Source organism: Mustela erminea, chromosome 5 (genome assembly GCF_009829155.1).
Source record: "Mustela erminea isolate mMusErm1 chromosome 5, mMusErm1.Pri, whole genome shotgun sequence".
Taxonomy (NCBI): Eukaryota; Metazoa; Chordata; class Mammalia; order Carnivora; family Mustelidae; genus Mustela; species Mustela erminea.
The window spans coordinates 118,518,284-118,538,596 of NC_045618.1; the positions used below are offsets into that span (position 1 = coordinate 118,518,284).

The 20,313-nt window shown below is 48.3% G+C and overlaps 1 protein-coding gene across 4 annotated transcripts in view; it reads left to right on the forward strand.

Annotated features, from left to right (window-relative positions):
- TTC7B (tetratricopeptide repeat domain 7B) overlaps positions 1 to 20,313 on the forward strand; it is a 247,880-nt gene that overhangs the window by 190,429 nt on the left and 37,138 nt on the right. For 2 of the 4 annotated variants that reach the window (XM_032344681.1, XM_032344684.1), the window contains 3 exons: positions 3,319 to 3,483; positions 5,834 to 5,884; positions 14,793 to 14,933. In XM_032344681.1, the coding sequence (XP_032200572.1) occupies positions 3,319 to 3,483; positions 5,834 to 5,884; positions 14,793 to 14,933 (357 nt within the window). The remainder of the gene's footprint in view (positions 1 to 3,318; positions 3,484 to 5,833; positions 5,885 to 14,792; positions 14,934 to 20,313) is intronic. The other 2 variants (XM_032344682.1, XM_032344683.1) reach the window with 2 other exon arrangements.

Consider the following 20,313-nt stretch of genomic DNA (forward strand, 5'->3'; position numbering starts at 1 on the left):
ACTCAGCCGCTGCAGTGACCTGCCCCCTACCATCCCAGCCGCTGGTCCTCCATGGACCAGCAGTCCTGGTGGGGAGCCTCTGACTTTGCATATCACAGCAGTCCTCCTAGAGATGCGATGGAACCCCCTCGTTGCTGGAAAGGGAGGACAGGGCCATAGGCTCTAGCCACTGCGGGGTGAGGCTGGGACACGGTCGGAGGGAGAAGGAGGTGAAACTCACTAAGGCACCAGCAGCAATTTTGGCTGATTCAGAACAGCTGCCGCGCCTGCCCGGGGCCGTCTCCCCCCTTCTGCCCCCTCCTCAGGATCCTGTGAGGACAGTCCTACTAAATTCAGACCCCTTTCCTTCCAGCTGGCCTGGACCTTAATTTCCCCTGCAGTCCCAAGACTCGAATGCCACATCGCACCGAATACAGATTGTGGCAGAACAGAGGAGAGGCCCTTGTTATTTGTTCTCCCCTTTGCCCCGTGGGACATTTCCCCTGGAGACTTCAGGAGTGTCCCCGGGCAGGTTAGACCTTCTGAGATGCGGGAGGGTCCAGGTGAGGTGTGTACAGGGCGGGGCGCAGTGAGGGCGTTGCCGCACCCTGATCCCTAGTGGGATTGGGGCCTCTGCTCCGTCCCTCCCGCTGGAAGCCCAGGGTGTTGGAGTGGGGCGCTGACACAGATGCCCTAGGACAACAGGACCACGGCACCGCCTCCAGGCCTGGCCACTGGCCATTTGACTGTTGTTGTAGGATCCCTGCAAGACGATTCCTGTAGGAATCGTCTTTTACCGGTCCTGCCCTCAGAGCCTGCAATTATTGGTTTACACACTACTCCCTACTTACCCGGGAGGCCAGGGAATTAAAAATGGGGAAGGCCACATTAGGAGGGCTTATCACTGCCAACTGGTTATAAATGAGGGTAGAACATTCTGAAATGACGATTGAAATCAAAGAGACAAAAATGAGGAAGACGCATCTAAAAACAGAAAGCATGCCTCCATCTTGATTCCTAGAGCCCAGTTTCCTGTAGTTCAGCCGGCGCACTCTCACTCGTACGCCTCTGGATGGCCTGACGTGGGAACATCCCGCAGAGTCTAAGTTCTGATTCACAAGGTGCCACAGAGAAGTTTTGCTCCCATCCCTGCACCCCCGTCTTGTTTTTCCCCCGAAGGTGACCATTTTTATTAACGTTGTGGTTGCCCTTCCAGTGTTTTCTTCAGGCAAACAATCATAGATAAGATTTCCCATGTTCCCCTACGTCAGAATTAGCATAATGCTGTGTAGCTGTGCCATCGAGCACCTGGCACTTTTCAGTTCACACACGTCCCGAAGACCCTTCCGTAGCCACCTGCAGAGAACGTCCACGTCCTCTCCGGCAACGTGGCGTTCCGTGGCGCAGGCTTCACACTCCGGGCTTCTCCATCCCATCTTCCTCCTCCTCTTTGCCACGGTCTTCAGTGCACGTAAGGGAGGAGGCTGGCCAGTTTTGAACGGCACTGCTCATTTAGGGAAGCAACTGGGCTATCGAGGAAAAGAGAAAAGGAACTTATCCAAGGTAAAAGTGGTCCCAAATCGAAACAAAGTGACCGAGGTCTACTGTGGTGTGAGAGGACCCAGCCCTGGCAGGGGACAGCTCGCTGATAGTATTGGTCCGTGCCCCACCTGGGGCTTCTCTCCTTTCCTGAATTCCCTAATTTAAAGGGCTCGGGCATCTGACACGAGCGAAGCCGCACAGTGCTGGCATCCACAAGGACGTGGCCAGGGCCATGGTGAACCTCCACCACCGTGACCCTGTCCATTCTCCGTCACCCAGGGTGCAGACTGAGAGTCCTTTGTGAAGCCACAGGCCCTCTTGGGTCCCTTGTTTTTGTGTTCCAGAACTAAAATGTATTTCCTTTTTGGTTTTGTGTTTTTTAATTTTCTGTTGTGGAAAATGTTCAAATATATCGCAACAGAGATACCAATATAATGAATCCCCAAGTACCTACCACCAGCTTTCAATGATTAGTATTCCTTTTTCATCATCTCTCCTGTCCCGCACTTAGTTTTTATAGAGTATTTTAAGGCAAATCCCAGACATCATACTTCGTATGCTAAAATTTTAGTATAAATGTCAAAGAGATAAGAACTCTTAAAAACTAGAAGCACAGTGCCATTATTATACATCTGGATCATTGTAAGGTGCAGGCTTAGCATTATTGATTTGGGAAGTGGCTAATTAACTAGGATGTGGTTCTCTACCTCTGAAATTGCCCATTTGAACATCTATGGAATACCATAAGGGGAACTAGAAGCTTGGGACTGGCCCAGTCCACTGTGGCTAATGGAGTAGGTATGATTTCATTAAGTGGATGTGGCAAATTGGAAAAGCCCCAAAACAACATGATCTCCCTTCCCTTGTCACCTCTGGCTCCCCTGCCCCCACCTTTAATAGGTCCCAGCCTTGGAAAAAAAGAGGAATCAGATAGAGTGACAGTCTTAGCGTTGAAGCTATGAATCATTGTCTTTTCTTAGGAATAAGTTGGTAGTTCCTTAAATAGAGGATAAGAAAAAAATGTTTTTTTCTTCCTTTTGCCTTCAAAACAGGATGTGGAGTAAGGCGGTTTATCTCTAATCATTGGTAGATATTACCAGACACCTCTCCAAAGCAAAATTATTCTTTTACCGTGAAAGTTTGGTCCATTGTGTCTGGGAAAATTTTTCATTGTAGCCATGGTTGTCTCCCTGTTAATGGATATGTCTCCAGTGGCGAGGCATGAAGGTGGTGGTGACAGCTTCTTTCCAAAGTGCCCAGCCTGTGCACCTGACCACAGGCCAGCTTGGAAAGCTTAGCCCTCCATTGTCACGATGCTGGGACCATGACCTATGGTTATACCTCAGTATCTCTACCTAGGAAAACCTTCACTTTCAAGTAAACTTTATGTAAGTGCTTCTCATAAAAATTAAATCTAGAAATAGCCGAGGTCTGTACCTTTCCAACTGAAAAGTGGTCTCCTCTAGAATATCCTGGATATTGTAGGTTAAAGATGTATTATTTTCAGCGGATCATGCTGCCGAGTCTGTGCCCAGGTAAATCGGAGTTATTTTTATTCCATGGTGTTGTTGCAGAACAATTAAATAACCAGTGGGGAAAAAAAACAACAAATTTGTTTTCTTCGAAAAACACTTGTATTCTATTGTCCAGTAGAGGAATGATTGTGTATTACATGACCTCATTTTCTTTGCAGCTTATGTGAGTATATTAAAAGCTAGTTTATTTTTTCCTTTGTGTCTCTAAAGCTTTTTTTTTTTTTTTGCCTTTATCGGTTTTTTTTCTCTTTCACTTTTTTAGTTTCAGATACCTCCTCCTCCTCCTCTTCTCTTTCAAGAACCGAATCTCCTCTCCACCTGTTTGTGTCTCCTCATCTTCGTTCTCATCCTAAACCTGACATCTTTGTGTGGCCCCCCGCGGCTCATTCATTCAATGACCCAAGTCCCCGCCAGGAACCCTCTCTGTGTAAACATGGTTTATGGTTTTTCCTTTCTTGTTAGACCTGCTTCATTTGCCTGATGTTTCATTTTCTGATAATCTTCCTAACTGATAAGCTGGGTAGGAAACTCCATCAAATTTATCGGAGAGGAAAATCTTGCCAGTTTGAAAATCCCAAAGCTGTGTGGGGCAGAAGGAGACATTGTTGCCCAAGTTCCAACCTCTTTTTTGAAAAGTGTAAGAGACCTGTTTTGAGCAGGATAAATAGAAGCTTTTCTAGACAATGCTTCTGGTTCTCAGCATACTTGTATGCTTTCCTGGAGTTAATATACATGCATAAAAATCCCATTTTTTAAAAAGGCCAATTAGAACATTTTGCACATAATTTATTTCTATGAATTTCTGATTTTCTACTTAGAAATTAATTCAACAAGCATACAGTGATCAAGGTGATATCATAAAGATAATGGTCATAAGCCCTTTAAATTTGTGGTTCTCAAACTTGACTATGCATTAAAATCACAGAAACAGCTTTGAAAACTGCAGATCCCCTGAGCCCCACCCCTAGAGTTTATGATTCAGTAGCCTGAGCTGGAGCCCAGGCATGTGGATTTACAGAGAACCCACTGAGGATTCCCTGGCCAACGGGTCAGGTACTACATCTTGAGAAACATGCTCTAAATTGTACTCCATTTGCAAGGAAGGAAAATGTAGGGTTTGTGGGGAAACCTATGAAACTAGGCAGAGAAATTGGACAGGTTTTAATCTAATCTTGCCTTTATATAATACAAAAATTTGGAAAGTCTGTTTTACGGTGTTTGGGGAGCTGTCCATTTAACAAACAAACAAACAAACAAACAGGTTCCTGTATTAAAATGAAACACTGGTTGATCAGGTCCTTAAATGGGACCTAAATGTGGGTCTCACCAGGAGAGGCCAAGCTTGCCTTCTCTCACTCATTTATTCTATGTTCGCTTTTCCTGCAGCATTGCCAGAAAATTTAATCTCTGTATCCACGATTTATAAGGGCTCATCTCTGTCCCAAATGCTCAGTTATATGCTGAACAAAAGCTCCTGAGGGGAGCTGCTGCCAGAAAGAACTACTTTCTCTAATGGGCTCATCTTTCTGATGGCTACCCTGCCGTGTTAGACTCACACACACACGCAAAGTTGGGCAGAAATGATGCTATCATCTAAAATAAGTCATCCAAACCAAGAAACTCTCTGGTTTTACTTCACTGCATAGTTAAGTTTTCTGAACTTGGCTTTCATGGCAATCCTGGCTTTATGAAATGCAAGGCGAAGATAATGTTTATAAACTGCTTATGTGGTTTTTAATCCATTTCTTAAAATAGACATTTTCCCTTTAATACAGTGCCCACGGGCAACTGCCTCCTTCCGCTTTTCTGGAAAAGGTGTTGGGTACATTGCCTTTTGCCCAGTTTTCTGTCTTCAAATGGGATCTTACCGTTCTAGAATAGCATGACAGATTCCCAGTGGCCCGGCCACTCTCGTTGCACAACAAACCCACCTACCTCTACCCCCGCCAGTGTTTATCTTGTCACATCCCAGAGAGCCCAGCGTTCCTTTAAACCTTTGAAGACTGAGATCCTCTCTGGTGAGACATCTGATACCCGATTAATTAGTAAATTGTCAGGGCGATGAGCACCCACTGGGCTTTCTGCTGAATGTGCTGCGTCCCAAGCAGGGTTCAATTGTTTATTCTTTGTGAAACTATGAGTCATGTCTTGCCCTTAGGGAGTGCCTCACAGGTGCCCAGGTGATGTTCCCGAGAATCTTTTTCTCGCCCATAGCTACCACATTTAGTTAGAGAAGCATACTGTACATTACCGATAGATATAAAATTTCTTGATTAGAAGTGTAATGAATTTGAATCCTGGCTCCTTTCCTGAGGACAGATAGCCAAGGCCTGAAGTTCTCTGAATTTCTCTCTCCAATCCTTTGACTTTATAGGAGTGAAAACTAGCCCAAGTCTACAAACTATTAGAATCATGATTAGGGTTAATGGTGGAAAGATCTGAAAACCGCTTGTTTGATTATTTTTCCCTTCCCTTTGGAATTTCCTGCCCTGGAAACAAAACACATTATATGGGTTGGTCAGCTTTCATGTGCTGGGTGAACATTTAAATGTAGAGGGGAATGCCCAGTTGGCCTTTCTTTGGTTTCAAAAAACAAAACACAAAAAACATTGTTAGTGGAAAAACATGTGTCACTCTTGAATTGAAATCTAATTTGAGACAGCCAGACTTACAGTTGGAAGGTTATTAGAACTCTATTTGCTTTCTTAGCCTTAATTTTGATTTTTCAAATGTTTTGTTTCTTGGTTTTAATTTTTGATTTGATTTGTTGTTCCAAGGCAACTCTCCAGAAGTATACTTTCATGGTTTTCCCTCCCTTTTTTCAGTTAGTAAGTAGTTTACCGATCTCTCTATTAACCTTTCTGAGGGTCTCCAGAATCACGCTTCCCTCCACCATGGACCGTGTGTTGCAGTTGTGGATCGTGGGGAATGCTGAGATGACATGGGTGTGAGGCTGCCACCTGCTTGTCCACTCTGCTACCTGGGGCCCTTCTCTCCTGAGATGCTAATGTTCCCCCCGCACCCCCCCTACATGCTCCGCCCCCTCACCACCCCGCCCCAACCCCCTGCAGCCTGGGTGTAAGCACTGGGGAGGCAGTACTTCTCTGGGAGGGACTACAGAAGGAGGCAGTGCATGAAAGATGTCCTAGTCAGGCCTCCAGTGGATTGGCCACACACAGCACACCCCCACCCCCCACCCCCGTGCTGATCGGAAGCTGATCGGAAGCTGATCGGAAGTGCTGATGCTCTGCCACCACCCCCAAGTGCAGGTCATCTGTGAATTTGGGGTAGAGGGAACCAGTTGAATCATGGAATTTTTTTTTCCAGTTCAACCACTATTGCTATTTAGAAAAGCAATTCTAATAATTAATTTTCCTTAAAAAAGGCAAAACAGACTTCATAAAATTTAACCTGCATCTAACCAAACTGAAAGGACACTAAGCAGTTCCCCAGGCATAGGACTAACACTTTCAATGGTGTTCTTTTAAGGCATGAGTGAATAATTTTTCCAAGGATGTTTCCTAGACTGCAGATTCTCTGTGATCAAATATTTTGGGGAAATATTGCATCTCTCTCTTAGAGAGTGACAGTTCATACTGGCACATTAAAGGCTCTGAGAAGTCCTGCAGTTTAAAAAAGTCAAGGTTCTGAAGTTTGACCCCTTGTTCCCCAGCTAATCTCATCATTTTCTCATCCTATGGAATCCGTGTTCCAGGGACTGCATTTTTAGAAATGCTAATGTATGTAATAGTGAACCAGGCTATTTGAATGATCTGAGCCTTTACTTCTTAGAGCAAATATTCCTCTCAGGGGAGCTGATTTCCCCCTCTGAAATCCAGCTCAGCTTAGATATGACTTTATTTCTGGCTTTTGAAAGTGTCCATACAAATAAAATATTTTTTAAATGAATAAAAGTACATAGTAGAAGAGAGTTGTTTGGTATTGTCATCACATTAGGGTTTTAAGGGAAAAAAGTTTCACTGCCAGCGTTCTTTCAAATCAAGCTCCTCAGATACATTAAAAAGATTTGATTTTTCAGAAAGTCAGGTTACACTAGAATCTTCAGGCAGCCCTCATTACTTACAGTGAGGCTCAGTGCATTTATACAAGGGACATAACTATCTTCCATGGAAACCACTCCAGCTCTCCAAGTCAGGAAAGCTAGGTTCAAGGACCTGTTCTGCAGAAGAACCCAGGCAACTCATTTAATCTCCCTGCACCTTAGCTTCCCTATCTGTAACTACGTCAGTTTACTAATCCTGTTCACACATGCCTTTATGGCGTGCCAGGAGCGCAGCCTGATCTCCAGGCCTGGGTTAGGTGCCCCACTCCCAAGTGACAGCAGGCAGCTGTGGCTCCCGCAGGGAGGTGGCCGCTGGGTGGTAGGAGCCCTATTGGGACACACTCTGTCCTCTCCACTCTCCATGTGGGCTGCTCACCACTCCTTAGACCTGGGGATCCCAGGCACCCCCATTCCTGAGCGCTCACAGTCATCTTGGAGGAAAATGCATGTTGACGTTTTATTCGCCTCTCCAAGAAGGTGCTAAAATCAGGAATTCCGACTTGGGTTCTTGGCTCGGCTTTTCAGATCCCTGATTCCAGTGAGACTGCTGCTCTCTTTAGGAACGCGGAACCCCGGGGAAGGGAATCAGCAGAGTCATGACAAAACGCACCTCTTAAATGAAATAAGGTTGAGAAACAAATTCAAGGTTGTTACGTTTCCCCCTTTTCTTTTGGCTAGCATTTCATTATTGACTTTGCATTTTTTCTGACATTTAATACTGTATCTCTCGATCGGGAAATGACTAGTCCATGGGGTGTACATTTCACCCTCTGCTCCTGCTTAACAGAATAAAGTCAGGTTTTTAGAATCTGTGTATGAAAACATCACTCCAGTGATGACCCCACTGCTCTTGCGGGGTGGCGGTTAAAAAAAAAAATAAGCCTCAATGATTCGAGGATGAAACTTTTCTTGCTATTTTAATGAAATTAAAATTAATTCTCCCCAATTAGTTCTGTGGTGTCTTTCTTTAAATGAGATCAAAGACAGTTTTAGGAGATTGACAAGGCAGTAATAAGTGGCACTCAGACGGAAGTGAAGGAGTGTGTGTCCAGTAATGAGACTGTCACCCAAACTGGAGAGGCTTTTCCATTCAAAGACAAATGCAGCCTTCCCCCAGCACTTGAGTCCAGACGCACAGCCTCATGAATATGCGACAGGGAGGGTTTCTAGTGGAGATGAAAGCATCTGCCTGGTGTAGTCCTCCAGAAGGTACTGTCTCCAGCCCAGAGCCATGCTCGGCTCGCTCTGACAGCTGGCCTCTTCCCGCATGCTTGCGAACGGCTTCCCGCCACGCTTCCCGTGTGCCCACCTGTCCCTGCCAACACCCGTCAGCAGCATGCCGGGTGCCCCCGCATGCCCACTGGTGGCCATAAACCCCAGTTCCCCCCCCCCGCCCCCGCCTTAGTGGGATCCTTCCCTAAAGCTTTCCCCGGGGAGAACATTTCCCCCGTCAGGAGAAGACACATCCTGTCAGGTTCCATGTGCTTGATATTCTGTTAAAGTCACTTGGAAATTGTGATCTCGTCTCGAGACCGTGGGTTTGGCTGTCCTGACTTACTTGGCTGTCTTCATCTCTTTTCCATTCCGTGGAAAAGGGAACTGTCTCCCAGAACGGGGACCAAAGTTATTTATCAGAGGAACCCACAGGCAGGAGAAGCCCCATTGTCAGGGGGAATCAGGCAGGAATGGCGGGCGCCTGCCAAGCGCTATGGTCCCACACCCTGTCAGACTGGCAGACACGCTACAGGGGACGTGGCTGCTGTCACGGAACTGAAGATACGCCAGGGAGGAGCCCCCCCACCCCAAACCCCACATCAGCTTCCTCAGAGAAGCAGGACTGCCTCTAGCAAAGATGGGAATTGTCCTATAACACCCGGGGGGCTGGGGGTGGGGGCGGAATGTTTAATGTTCGGAAAAAAAAAAAAGGTGTAGAGGCCAAGTGCCTTAACTTGGTGCTTGGTGTGAGAGTGGACTGTCCCCCGTCTTCAGAACAGAAGGCTACTGAGCTGTGTCTCCTGCAGCCCCGGGGACATGCTGGTTCTTAGAACCCAGGTGGCAGGTGTGAGAAGGTCACCAGGCTGCCTGCAGTGAGCAGTGCTGGACTGATTTTACTTTCAAGCCTTAGCTCGAGAAAGATGTTCTTTTCCTGTTAAAAATGAAGCATCGTAAGCAGAGCTCTCTGGCAAGAATGCTTAGTCATTCGGACCGCTGTTCAATATTCGGGGTCTTGAAGAGGGAGACCGGCCTCTTCCTTCCTGTTTGAGTTGTTTGGGGCTTGGGGGGACAGCTTCTCAGAACTGGGAGCTGAATAAAGTCTAGTGACAGGTAATATCGAATCATTTCAGACCTGAGGGGCACTAAGTGTGGAGGTTCACCAGCCGTCGGGGCTGCTGTGTGCCCGCCCCTGAGTGGCTCTTTTTCTTTTCCGAAGAACATGGGGAGCACAGGTGTCTGCTGCTATGGGGTTCGTCAGGGAGAAGGTGGGTGCCCGGCGGAGACAGGGGACTTCGGGCACAGCCGCAAGGCCCATCATCCCAGATTCATGCACACCAGGCATCTGAGTTAATTCTGGGGCTGGGAAGCCGCGAGCAGCCCAAGTCCCCAGCAAACTCATGTGGGATATGCAGTAAAGGATTTTCGTTGCACATCATGTGACACTTGGCCCTTGTTCCTGGACGCTGACGTGCACCCAGGCACCAGGGGGGTGGAGATCCATCTAAGATCTAGTCTAGCTACGACATGCTGGGAAGATACGGGGGAAGGGAGGTGCATGCCCTTCAGACGAGAGCCGCTCACCCAGTGCCACCAGAACAGTCAGGACAGCCAGCCGGACTGTAGAGGGAGGCTCTGCGTTCAGCAACCCTGCTCGCGAAAACAGACCTTATCGAACATAACCACGCCCCGTCATCTCATGCCTTATGCCTAACAAGATTGTTGCCTCCGAGATCCCTCTGAATGGTGAGATGGGGTTCACGTGCGATGCCCCCGGGGCGGTCTGTGTGAGGTCGAGCACAGGTGTGGAGTGCTTTAGACAAGGGGTTTTCCAAAAGGCTCGAGCTGCACCCGCAGTCTGAGCCGAGGCTCCCAGTGTCGCAGGTTCCTCAACACGCCTCCGCGCACGGTAGCAGCCTGGGTCAGGAAGCCTCGGGAGGGCTTCGGAGCTCGGACTCACGGCTTCCTGAGGTCAGTGACCTTGGTTCTGGGTCCCATCAGCCATGGGGAGCTGCCCGTCTGGTTCCCAGGTCCTCTTTGCTTCCCTTCCCCCACAACCCCTCCAGACAAAAAGCCTGGAGGTAGGGATGAGAACAGTTCCTCGGGCGGCACTTTGCCTTTGGATCAGGGGTCCAAGACCACATTTTCCTTTGGGCATCTGGGTGGCAGAGAAGAAATAGCGGTTGGCTTGAGGAGGTCCAGATCTGCTCAGCGCCAGGGCATCTGAAGCCCCCTGGAGCATCTGGACAGTTAGCTCACAGAACCCGGGCCGGATTTTCAGGCGCGCCCTCGGCTGCCTGCACCCGCTCTCGGTTCGGTTGGCTTTGCGGTGGCTTTGCAGAGCCTCCTTGCCCTGTGGCTGAGGGAGCTGGGGGAGCACAGTAGCTGCTCGGCCTGCTGGGTGACGATGGCGGTAAGCACGTCTCGAATTAACGTGATAAATAAGAGATGCCCACCAGCCGTGGCTCTCTCCCCGGCTTACCTCTTGAACCTGATTACGTGGAGGCTTATCCCTCCAGAGTCTTGGATCTCAAATGAGAAATATATCTTCTATTCCTCCCTCTGATTCCTTTTTTAAGCCTCAATTTGTCCATTTCCCTTAGGATAATAATCCCTTCCACCCCCACGTACACTGTGGGAATACATTTGCTTTGGTGAGAAAGACAAGGGTTGCCTTAAAGAAAAAAAAATGTTGGTAAGAACGAGCATTTCTAGTTGTGTACCTACTTAAACCAAAATCTGGTTTGGTAGAGGATCTATTATCTGGCACTCACTGTTTCAGTCCTATGAGATAGTCACTTAAAGACTGTTTTGTTTTTGATTTTTTTGGTGTTTTTTTAAAAATCAGATATAGCCATTCTGATTGATAATGATGTTTATTTTTTTTCCTCCAAATTCTAATCCTATGGAAGAATTTGACTGATTGTATTATTGTCAGGAATAGTAGAGGTTAACTAGTCAGTAATGTTGCCCTTATTATTAGTCAACTGCTATTGTTAGCCAGTACCTAAATGCTCTAATACTCATCCCTAGTTTAGAACATGAAGGGTTTCTGCCCTTGGGAAGCATGTGTTAAAAAGGGATCAGCTAGGAGGGAAATCCATAGTCCCCCTCGATATTTAAATGGCTTGGTTATATCGAAGACAGGAGAAGTCACAGAGTCAGGTACAGTGTGTAACCCTACGATGTGCCGCAGTCATCTGCAGTCCTAGTGGCTGGAGGTGAGAACAGCCACACCGAGAAGCCCTTTGAGACAGTGAAGGTTCTTCTGGCCCCTGAGTCCTTGTTAGGCCAGGACAGTAGAGCACACAGACATGCTTCCAGAAGAGGGGACCGACCACTCTCCTCCAGATTGCAGCCCGTGACATGTCTGTCGACAGTACTCATTCATTCTGCAAGCATTTACCTAGTACCTCTCATGGGCCTGGCATTGTCAGCCTCTGAGAGCACCTTGATGTGGGGCCTGCCTCCACACAGTCTAAGAGGAGAGACAGTGACATTAACAGGAAACAGTGTGGTCTGTGCAGTGGGTAGCCAGGTAGCCATAGCCACAGGGTGCTGTAGGAGCATTGAGGACCCAAGGCCCACCTTCTAACAGGGGCGTGACAGGGAAACAAAACGGAAGGCTCACGGCAACCTTCCTGGAGGAGGTGGTAGCGGAGCTGGCTGTAGAAGCCAGATTCAGAGTTAGACTACTGTTCGAGTCCTACTTTTGCCACCCACTGGGTGTACGACTTTGGATAAGTTCATAAGCTCATTAAATCTCAGCTTCGTTATCTAAAGCATGCAGGTAACACTGTTAGCTGCCTCACAGAATTGTTTAAAGGTTAAATGAAATAATAAATGTAAAGTGCTCATCGGAGTGCCTGAAACCTGCCATGGCATGTAACTAAAACTGATAATGACTCCTGTCATCATTAGCCAGACCTTATTCATAGGGAAACACGTTATTATGTGAATAATTAGTTATTTAGTTGTGTATAGCTATCATGAAGAGAAGGGACTTTAACAGTGGTTCTGATTAATTCGTTTGCAGCCCAAATAAAACAGTGAATCCAAAAATCAAAATTAGCCCCTCCAACAGTCACAGGTCCTCGTGGCAAAGGACCCGTAGAAACTAGGAGGAAAACGGGTAGAATTTTTGTTTAGTATTTGTTCATTATTGTTAGTTGCAAATGAATTAGTGACTAAATATTTTAAGCGTTTCTCGGTTTTGATTTCCAGTGTGGCAGAACATCAGCGGATACAACCCAGATAAGCAGAATCTCTGGGCGGAGTCTCGGGAACTCTGCAGAGTCTATAAAAGGATCCTGAGACCAGGAGAATTGAGAAGCAGTGTTCTAAGGAACAAGATCTTCCTGGAACACTGTTCCCCTTGGGCTGCAGGGAAGCAGGGGAGCACATGCTCCCTGCCTGGCGTGTGTCGAAGACGCCTTCAGGCTTTTTTTTTACCAAATGTTAATAACAACTGCTTTCTGTCTCTCCCGGTGGGTCCCTCTCAGTCTTGGCCACAGAGTAGACTCCCTGGAGTGATTCGCAAGAGGCCTGCCATGTCACACTCTTGCAAGAGTTAGGGATTCGGTTCGCCTAGGCCCAGCTACAGCATCGTGGTCTTTTAAATCTCCAAGTGATTCTTATCTGAAGCCCCAGTTGAGAACCACTGTTCAAGGTGGTCGGTGAGAAGGCAAACTGGCCTGGTGACGTCAGAATACAGCAACAACAACCTTGTTTATTTAGTTGAAATTTAGCTGCTGCTAAAAGTCTCAGGAAAACTATATCAAATCCTTGTTCTCAAAGTTAAAATATTTCTTTTCCATAAAAAAGTCCAAAACAAAACAAAACCCCCCCCCCAAAAAAAAAATCGACAGCCGTCTAATCATTTTGCTGTTTTGATTTTTTCTTTTTTTTTTTTGAAGTAGTCAGACACGCTTTGTCTAAGCGAGGGTCAGTCCTTAGCGGAACTTCCTCAGTGCTGGATCATGATGGCAACGGCTGGTGTCTTTTAACTGAGTCTCAGGTTCCTCCTCCCTGCAGCCCTGTTCCCTCTGCAGGACTCACCTGCCATTCCCGGAGGCGCCCTCCTCTCGCTTGTCCCCGTGGGCGCTCTGTGTGGCTCATCCACCGAAGGCAGATTCCCAGTCTGCTTCCGTCCACCTCCCGTGAGCCCCCTCCAGCAAACCCCTGCTGAAGGATGTGGTGGTATTCAGAAGTACCTATGTTTCCTTCATGTTGGAACTGTCAAAGGTCAACATGGGTGGCCAGCCTCTTGCCGCAAATACTCTCAAGATGCATCAATTGTGCATCTCAAAGCCCCAACAGAAATTACTTTTATGCTCACAGTTTCTTCTTATCCAGAGTATAACCAGCTCCGGTTTTCTAGAGTGTTCAGTGTTTGTCTTTATCGATGATCACTATTTGAAACCTAACGATAAGCTGAGAGTCACCGCTCACCATGTCGGAACGTCTCTCTCCCTGGTACCCTCACAATAAATTAAAAATGAAGAATGTGGCCAGTGATATAAATATCAACAGTTCGCAGTTAAAATAACTGAGATGCCTGCTCTCAGCTCCGAGACCACACCTCTAAGAGGGAGTGTGGGGGAGAGGTGAGGACCCAGCCCCCTGAGCAGGGAGTGGTCTCCAGTCACCAGGCCTCGTAGATGGGCAAGTGAGGAGGAAGGAGGCATTTGATTTCTGAATAGAAGTTCCTTTACCTGCTTCCTTTGACTAGTAGATGTGCTTGGTCTGCTCATCTCCTTAGCTATTTAGGACAAGTTTTGACCCTGAGGCACACGGGTACCACTCCTGAGCCCAGGGACGTTTGCTATAGTCTATCCTTCTAGTTCAGCCTTGACAATGGACATCGGCTTGAATCTTGGGCTAACGTGTGCTCTTCCTCCTATCCTTAGGTCGTGTCCTAGAATGTGGTTCCAAATCTAGGGGTGTTGGCCCACTCTTGAAGGCCAGGGAGAGGACTGGCAAGTTGCTGGGTTTGTCTTAAGAATGGCCTTCTCCATCCCCACGAGACAAGGCTGACTCCTGCCCAGCCCTCTGGTGGTTTCTAGGCTTAGACCCGGCCAGGCGTGCTCTGTCACTTCCCTTTGTGGTCCTTCATTTATGCCACGTTCCAGCATGAGTGTCACAGCCGTGTGTCCAACTCTACCCTTCTCCTGCCCCTGAACACTCGCACTGTCTTAGACTCAGCTCCCGCGTGGAGCACTTCCCCTAGCATGTGCTCTGGTTGTTGACTAAAGATTAGCTAGAGTGGAGGACGGAGACTCCCGTTCCAGGCCATAATGCCTGTCTGTATTTCATGGACATCCAACTCGGAGACACCATGGGGGAAGGAGTGTGTGTTCGTCTTGAACTTGTGTCTGTGTGCGGGAGGAGGCGGGTGGATGGCTGGTTGGGCAGGTCTGTCCTTTTACTTCTGATGCCGTCTTCTCAAAAACCCCCCACAGGCTCTGTCCACGCCACATCCGTGGCAGCATCCAGAGTGGAACAGGCACTGTCAGAAGTGGCCTCGTCTCTGCAGAGCAGTGCCCCCAAGCAGGGCCCGCTACACCCCTGGATGACGCTGGCGCAGATCTGGCTCCATGCAGGTATGGCTCTGCCCCCCGCAACCCCCACGGCCGTGCCAGATGCCGGGGGAGCCTGTGGGTGCTCGCCTGTTTACCTATGACCCCTCTCTGGAGGGTTTTTGAGAAATCAAAGCAGTCACAGGTCAGAATGCCACAGCTGCTTGCAGGAACCATGAGTTCCTCTGTGTCTCCCCGTCATGCCCCAGAACCTGGTACAGAGCAGACAGGCAGCCAAGATGACCCGATTGGCCTCTGAGGGGCGCAGGGAGGTCACCGGGTGGGATGCCAGCTGTGTGCCCTCAGAGGAGCCAGACAGCGACAGACACCGAGGCTTGCTTCTCAGGGGGCACAGCATGGCAGGGTGCCCCAGGCAGAAGTCCGGAAGTTCTATCCTCTACCAGCTGTGTAGACGGGAGCTAATTGCTTCACCTCAGCTGGGGCTTCCTCATCTTGGGGGGGAGGGTACTAGCACCCACCTCCTGGGGTTGATGAGCTGGTACCTGGCACATTCCGCGGGGACATCTAGAGTCCCTGGGAGAGGGGACATGTGTGTTGATGACTCAGAGGTCTTCATCAAACCCCAGGAAGGGGCAACACTTTCGATGTCCCTGCATACCCTCAACCTGGCACTCCTGCCAACCCAGAGAGCAGGGAGAGGGGAGCCGCAGCCACAGAACTGGAAACCAGCCCAGCAAGCAGAGAGGACCGCCCCTCCTCCAGCTTCATGCGGGTGCCGATCCTGAGCTGAAAATCCCCACGATCCATCCCACAAGCCGGCAGTGTATCGAGGAGAACCCCACTCGGCAGAGGCTCTAGGCAAATGGTTGCTGGTGATTTACTGACATTATGTTTCTGTACGAACGGTGACCTCTGTCCCTCGAGCTTTATCACCGGGTCTGCAAGATGTCACCTGGGCCTTCCCAGGCCGGACCCTCAGGGTGCACAGTGGAAGGCCAGGTTTGGCTGGGGAAACTGCTTATTATCCACCATTGTCCGTCTGTTTACTCCGTTTTTGCCAAAGCTAATTGTGTGCTGGTCAGCCTTGCTTGGAACCGTTGGCAGACCTCCATGTATGAAAACGTGTTGGGATTCACCTGGCTTCGGTGTGTCACGAAGTGCAGCTCAGCCAGCCTCCTCTGTGTTGGCATCTTTAATGGAGCCATAACAACTACCATAAATTAACAAATTACATTCTTCAAAGCAGAAGCACAAAAGAGGGATGATTCATGAATGTACTGATTGTTCTTCCAGGGCAGACACTTGCCAGCATGTGGCCTCTCGCTGGGTCCCAGAGAAGCCAGCATGCAGGGTGCAGGGACAGTGGTAATGCCCTGCCCCCCACGTCCTGTGCCCCCCGTCTAGGGCTTGGCTCCTGTCCCATTCGGTAGCCCTCATGAGTAGTGACTGCAGAGACCTCAGAGAGAAGCCTGAAAAGGCTGCAGAGTCTGGGCCAGGAAAGACCGGCTGACCCTGCAGGGTCAGTGTGGGGGGCCGAGGTGTCTTTTGAATCGGAATTGAAAGTGAGATTTGAAGGGCCTGCCTCTTAAAAAAACCCAGCAGAGCTAAAGGCAATCCTTCAAGGCTGGAATGAACTTCCTTGACCTCACAGGCATTGCTCCTCTTCCCTGTTTCCTGGAAAAGTCAGTGACCCAAGTGAGGGTCACTAAGTTCCAGGATCATTTCTCCTGCTGGCTTGCTGCCCGTTTTTCAGTTATCCAAACTCGGTTCCTTTCTGCGTGGTCCCCGTAACTCTCAGGAGGAAATTTGGTAGCCGCTGATTAGAACATTGAAGAACTTGGTGGCTAAGATTCAGTTTGGAGATGTCCTTGAATTTGGACCTAATTGCATGATATCCACTTCTCATTGGCATAGCCTGTAGCACAGGATAAACCTCTCCTTACTTAATGGGTATGCTTTTAACCTTCTATAAATTGGTGGGATTGAACAATTAAAACGAACGCCAAACCTGCCTTCTAAACTCTGGACAGAATATACAGGGGGCTTTTGTTGTATGAAGGAATTGAGTAAATTCGAATCTTTATAGGATTTGTGCCATAGTGACTCTTTCAAAGCAGTGACTTGGTTTACACCAAGATTTAGAACCGTGTCATATATTCATATGGTCTTTGAAGAGGTAACTTCAGAATGAACTCAGAAAACAGCTTCCTCTGATCTGTGAGGTTTTACCACCCGTGGTATGAGCTCTGCTGCTCTGACAGGCAAAATAACAGTGACACACTCCCCCCCTTACTTTTGGACAATTTATGGTTCCATCATTAGGTCTAAAGTATTATGGTCAGATTGTGTAAATTTTACAAGCTTTGGAAGAAACTTCCAAAGATCAAGGCCTAACACCCCCAGGCCATGGTGTTTCTGTGGCATTTGCGGGTCTCTTCTCTCTTGGTGGTTTTCTCTGGTGAGTTTAGTCTAGTGGGAGCTCATGACAGGAGCCCATGGTGAGGGGACCCCAGATTTGAGGCTTGCAGGTGAGGTCACTCTGAGACAACCTTCGATTTCCAGCCTATGGTATGAGCAGGTCCCTGGGCCAGGATATGTCCATTTGAATGGCAGAGAGATCATGAACTTGGACATTAAGCCACCTGCTGCTCTGTGAGGGGGGTGGACCAGTGGCCCAGCAGGGAGTCACAGATCCTGGAAGACAACAGTGTTTGATCGCACAGGGCCCCTCCATTCCTAAGGGGTGAGACCCACTCCCTGGGCACACCCTTCCCCCTGTGCCTCCCCTCCGATCCTGCACATCTCTGACTCCAGCGTCTTGGGCTTCTTGCCAGGACACCTGGCGGCTGACCAGCATGGGTTGTGTGTGTTTTGTTCCTTAGTTTGTTGGGGTCTACGTTTTGAATAAATAGTACCTGCAAATCGTAAACGACTACAAAGGTACAAAGGATGAGAGTGAGAAGTTCTAGCCCTCCCCTGAGACTCAGCCACCATTGGCCCCAGCAACCACTGCTAGTAAGCCCCTGTGCACTTTCCAGGGCTGTCACACACACTGGGATGTCATTGCTTATCAGCGTACCTAACACTGACTCAGACTTTATACCAGCCGCATAGAATAAATCCATTGTGTGAATTTACCGTAATTTAACCAGTACTCCATTAATTGACATTTAGATTATTTCTAATATTTTACAGTACATCAATAAGTATCCATCTATATTTTAAGATAAAAAGATAAAATTTAGATAAATTAGGTAAATTTAGATAAATTTCTAAAAATGGAATTGATGGATCAAAGGGTGTGTTCTTGTTAATTTTGATAAATGTTGTCACATTGGCTTCCACAGAGTAGTACCAGTCCACAGCCCAGCCAATAATGTGCGAATGCCCATTTTCTTACATCCCTATCAACACAGAGCATTCTCAGACTTCTAGATCTCTGCCAGTCCGATCGGTGAAAAGTGGTATTTCAGTTGTCTGTTCATGGCTTCTGCTCATTTGTCTTCTTAGACACTGAGCTTTCCTTTTTGGTTTGTAAGCGCTTATTATGTGTCAAAGAAATTTGCCTCATGTCTGTGATACAAGCTATAAATATTTTCTCCTGTTTTTATTTTGTTAGTGTTCATGTTTGTCTTTTTTGTTTTTGTTTTTGTTTTGCCAGTCTTTAGAAAATGCATTTATCAATCTTTTCTTTATGGCTTCTGGGCTTTACATGACATTTACCTATTTTTACGGTTTCCTTTCCTGAAATTCCAAGTATCTTCTGGGACCGTTAGTATAAACACCGTCTTATAAAGAAGGTCAGAAGGGGTTATCTCCACCACTTTGCAAGAGGGAAACCCAGGCCGGGTAGAAAGAAATGTCTCTGGGGTCTAACTGGGGCAGGAGTCAGAGTCAGGGGAGCTGCCTTAGAGCATTTGAAGTTTACTGTACTGCAAAACCCATCTCCCTGGAAGCCATACCGCTTCCTTAGGATGGAAACCTCATGGTTGGCCATCAGAGACTCAGATATTCGCTGATATTCCAGGCTGAACCAGAGCCTTTGCCAAGCCAGGCAGCTTTTTGGTGCCCATCTTTTAATTTCCACATTGGGATGGCAGCTAAAAATGACTTTGCGGTAGGTGGTTAATTTCTGCTTGTTACGTACTAATAATTATAGCTTTCACTTTGGCACTCTCACAGTTGAAACCAACGGCTATTCTTAGATGTGCAAGATCAGATTTTCTGATTTCTACTGTGAATTTAAAGCCGCGATACTCTCTCGATACTCTCTCGAATTCCCCAGCCCTGGCCTGGCCTCTCCCATTCCCCCACCCCCTTCCCAGGCTCCTCCCAGAGGCTGCATCAGCAGGGTGGAGGGGGCATCCTGTGGCCAGGCCCCCGGAAGAGATGAGGCCTGTGCCCAGACAGGTGGTGTACACGTCCTTGGGCGCCCCTGCAGGAGCAAACACATGGTTCCCCACCCCCCCAACCCCCTTAGCCCCCCCCCCACCCCCCGTCAGGCCTGCCTCATTCAGGGCCAGTCTAGATTAAGCAAACCCCACCCCTACCCCCAACCCCAGCTCCTGCCCTGGGGTGTGGGGGGTTGATTAATGATCTACACCTTTATGGAGCACTGCCCATATGTCAGACTTTATTCCAAGGACTTTGTGTGTCTTTTTTTTTTTTTTTAAAGATTTTATTTATTTATTTGACAGAGAGAAATCACAAGCAGATGGAGAGGAAGGCAGAGAGAGAGGAAGGGAAGCAGGCTTCCTGCTGAGCAGAGAGCCCGATGCGGGACTCGATCCCAGGACCCTGAGATCATGACCTGAGCCGAAGGCAGCGGCTTAACCCACTGAGCCACCCAGGCGCCCCGACTTTGTGTGTCTTAATTTGTTTTGTCCCCATGAGGTATAAATACCTTATTCACCCCACTTTACAGATGAAGAAACTGATACACAGCTCTCAAGTCTCTTGCCTATTATTACCTGGCTAATAAGTGGAGGAGCCAGAACTCAGAGCCAGCCAATGTGGCCCTGGCACCCCAGCTGTAAGCCAGGGTGGGCACTCGGGCGGGCAGCACAGTGTCTTCAAGCACGTGTCTATGGGGCAGCGTCAGAGCAAGGCTCAGGAGTCAGTGGTCGTGACAACAGTCCCTGCCTTGATGCAGCTTACAGACGTGAAACAAAACAATTAGAGAAGCACTTCATTCTTATGGTGCCAGGTGCCATAAAGGGGCAGCATGGTCCCCTGGGAGAACTGGTGGCAGAGGTTGTCCCCACACCCAGAGGCAAGAAAAGGTTTGAGCATGGGGCTGGTGGGGGGAGCAGAGGCCTGAGCAGTGATCGGTGGTGGTCAGGCCAATGGTGGGGAGGCCTGTAGACCAGGCTAGAGAGTGTTGGAGAAATGCCAGGGCCCCTGGAAGCCATGCTAAGGTCTTTAAGTGAATCTTAAAAACATT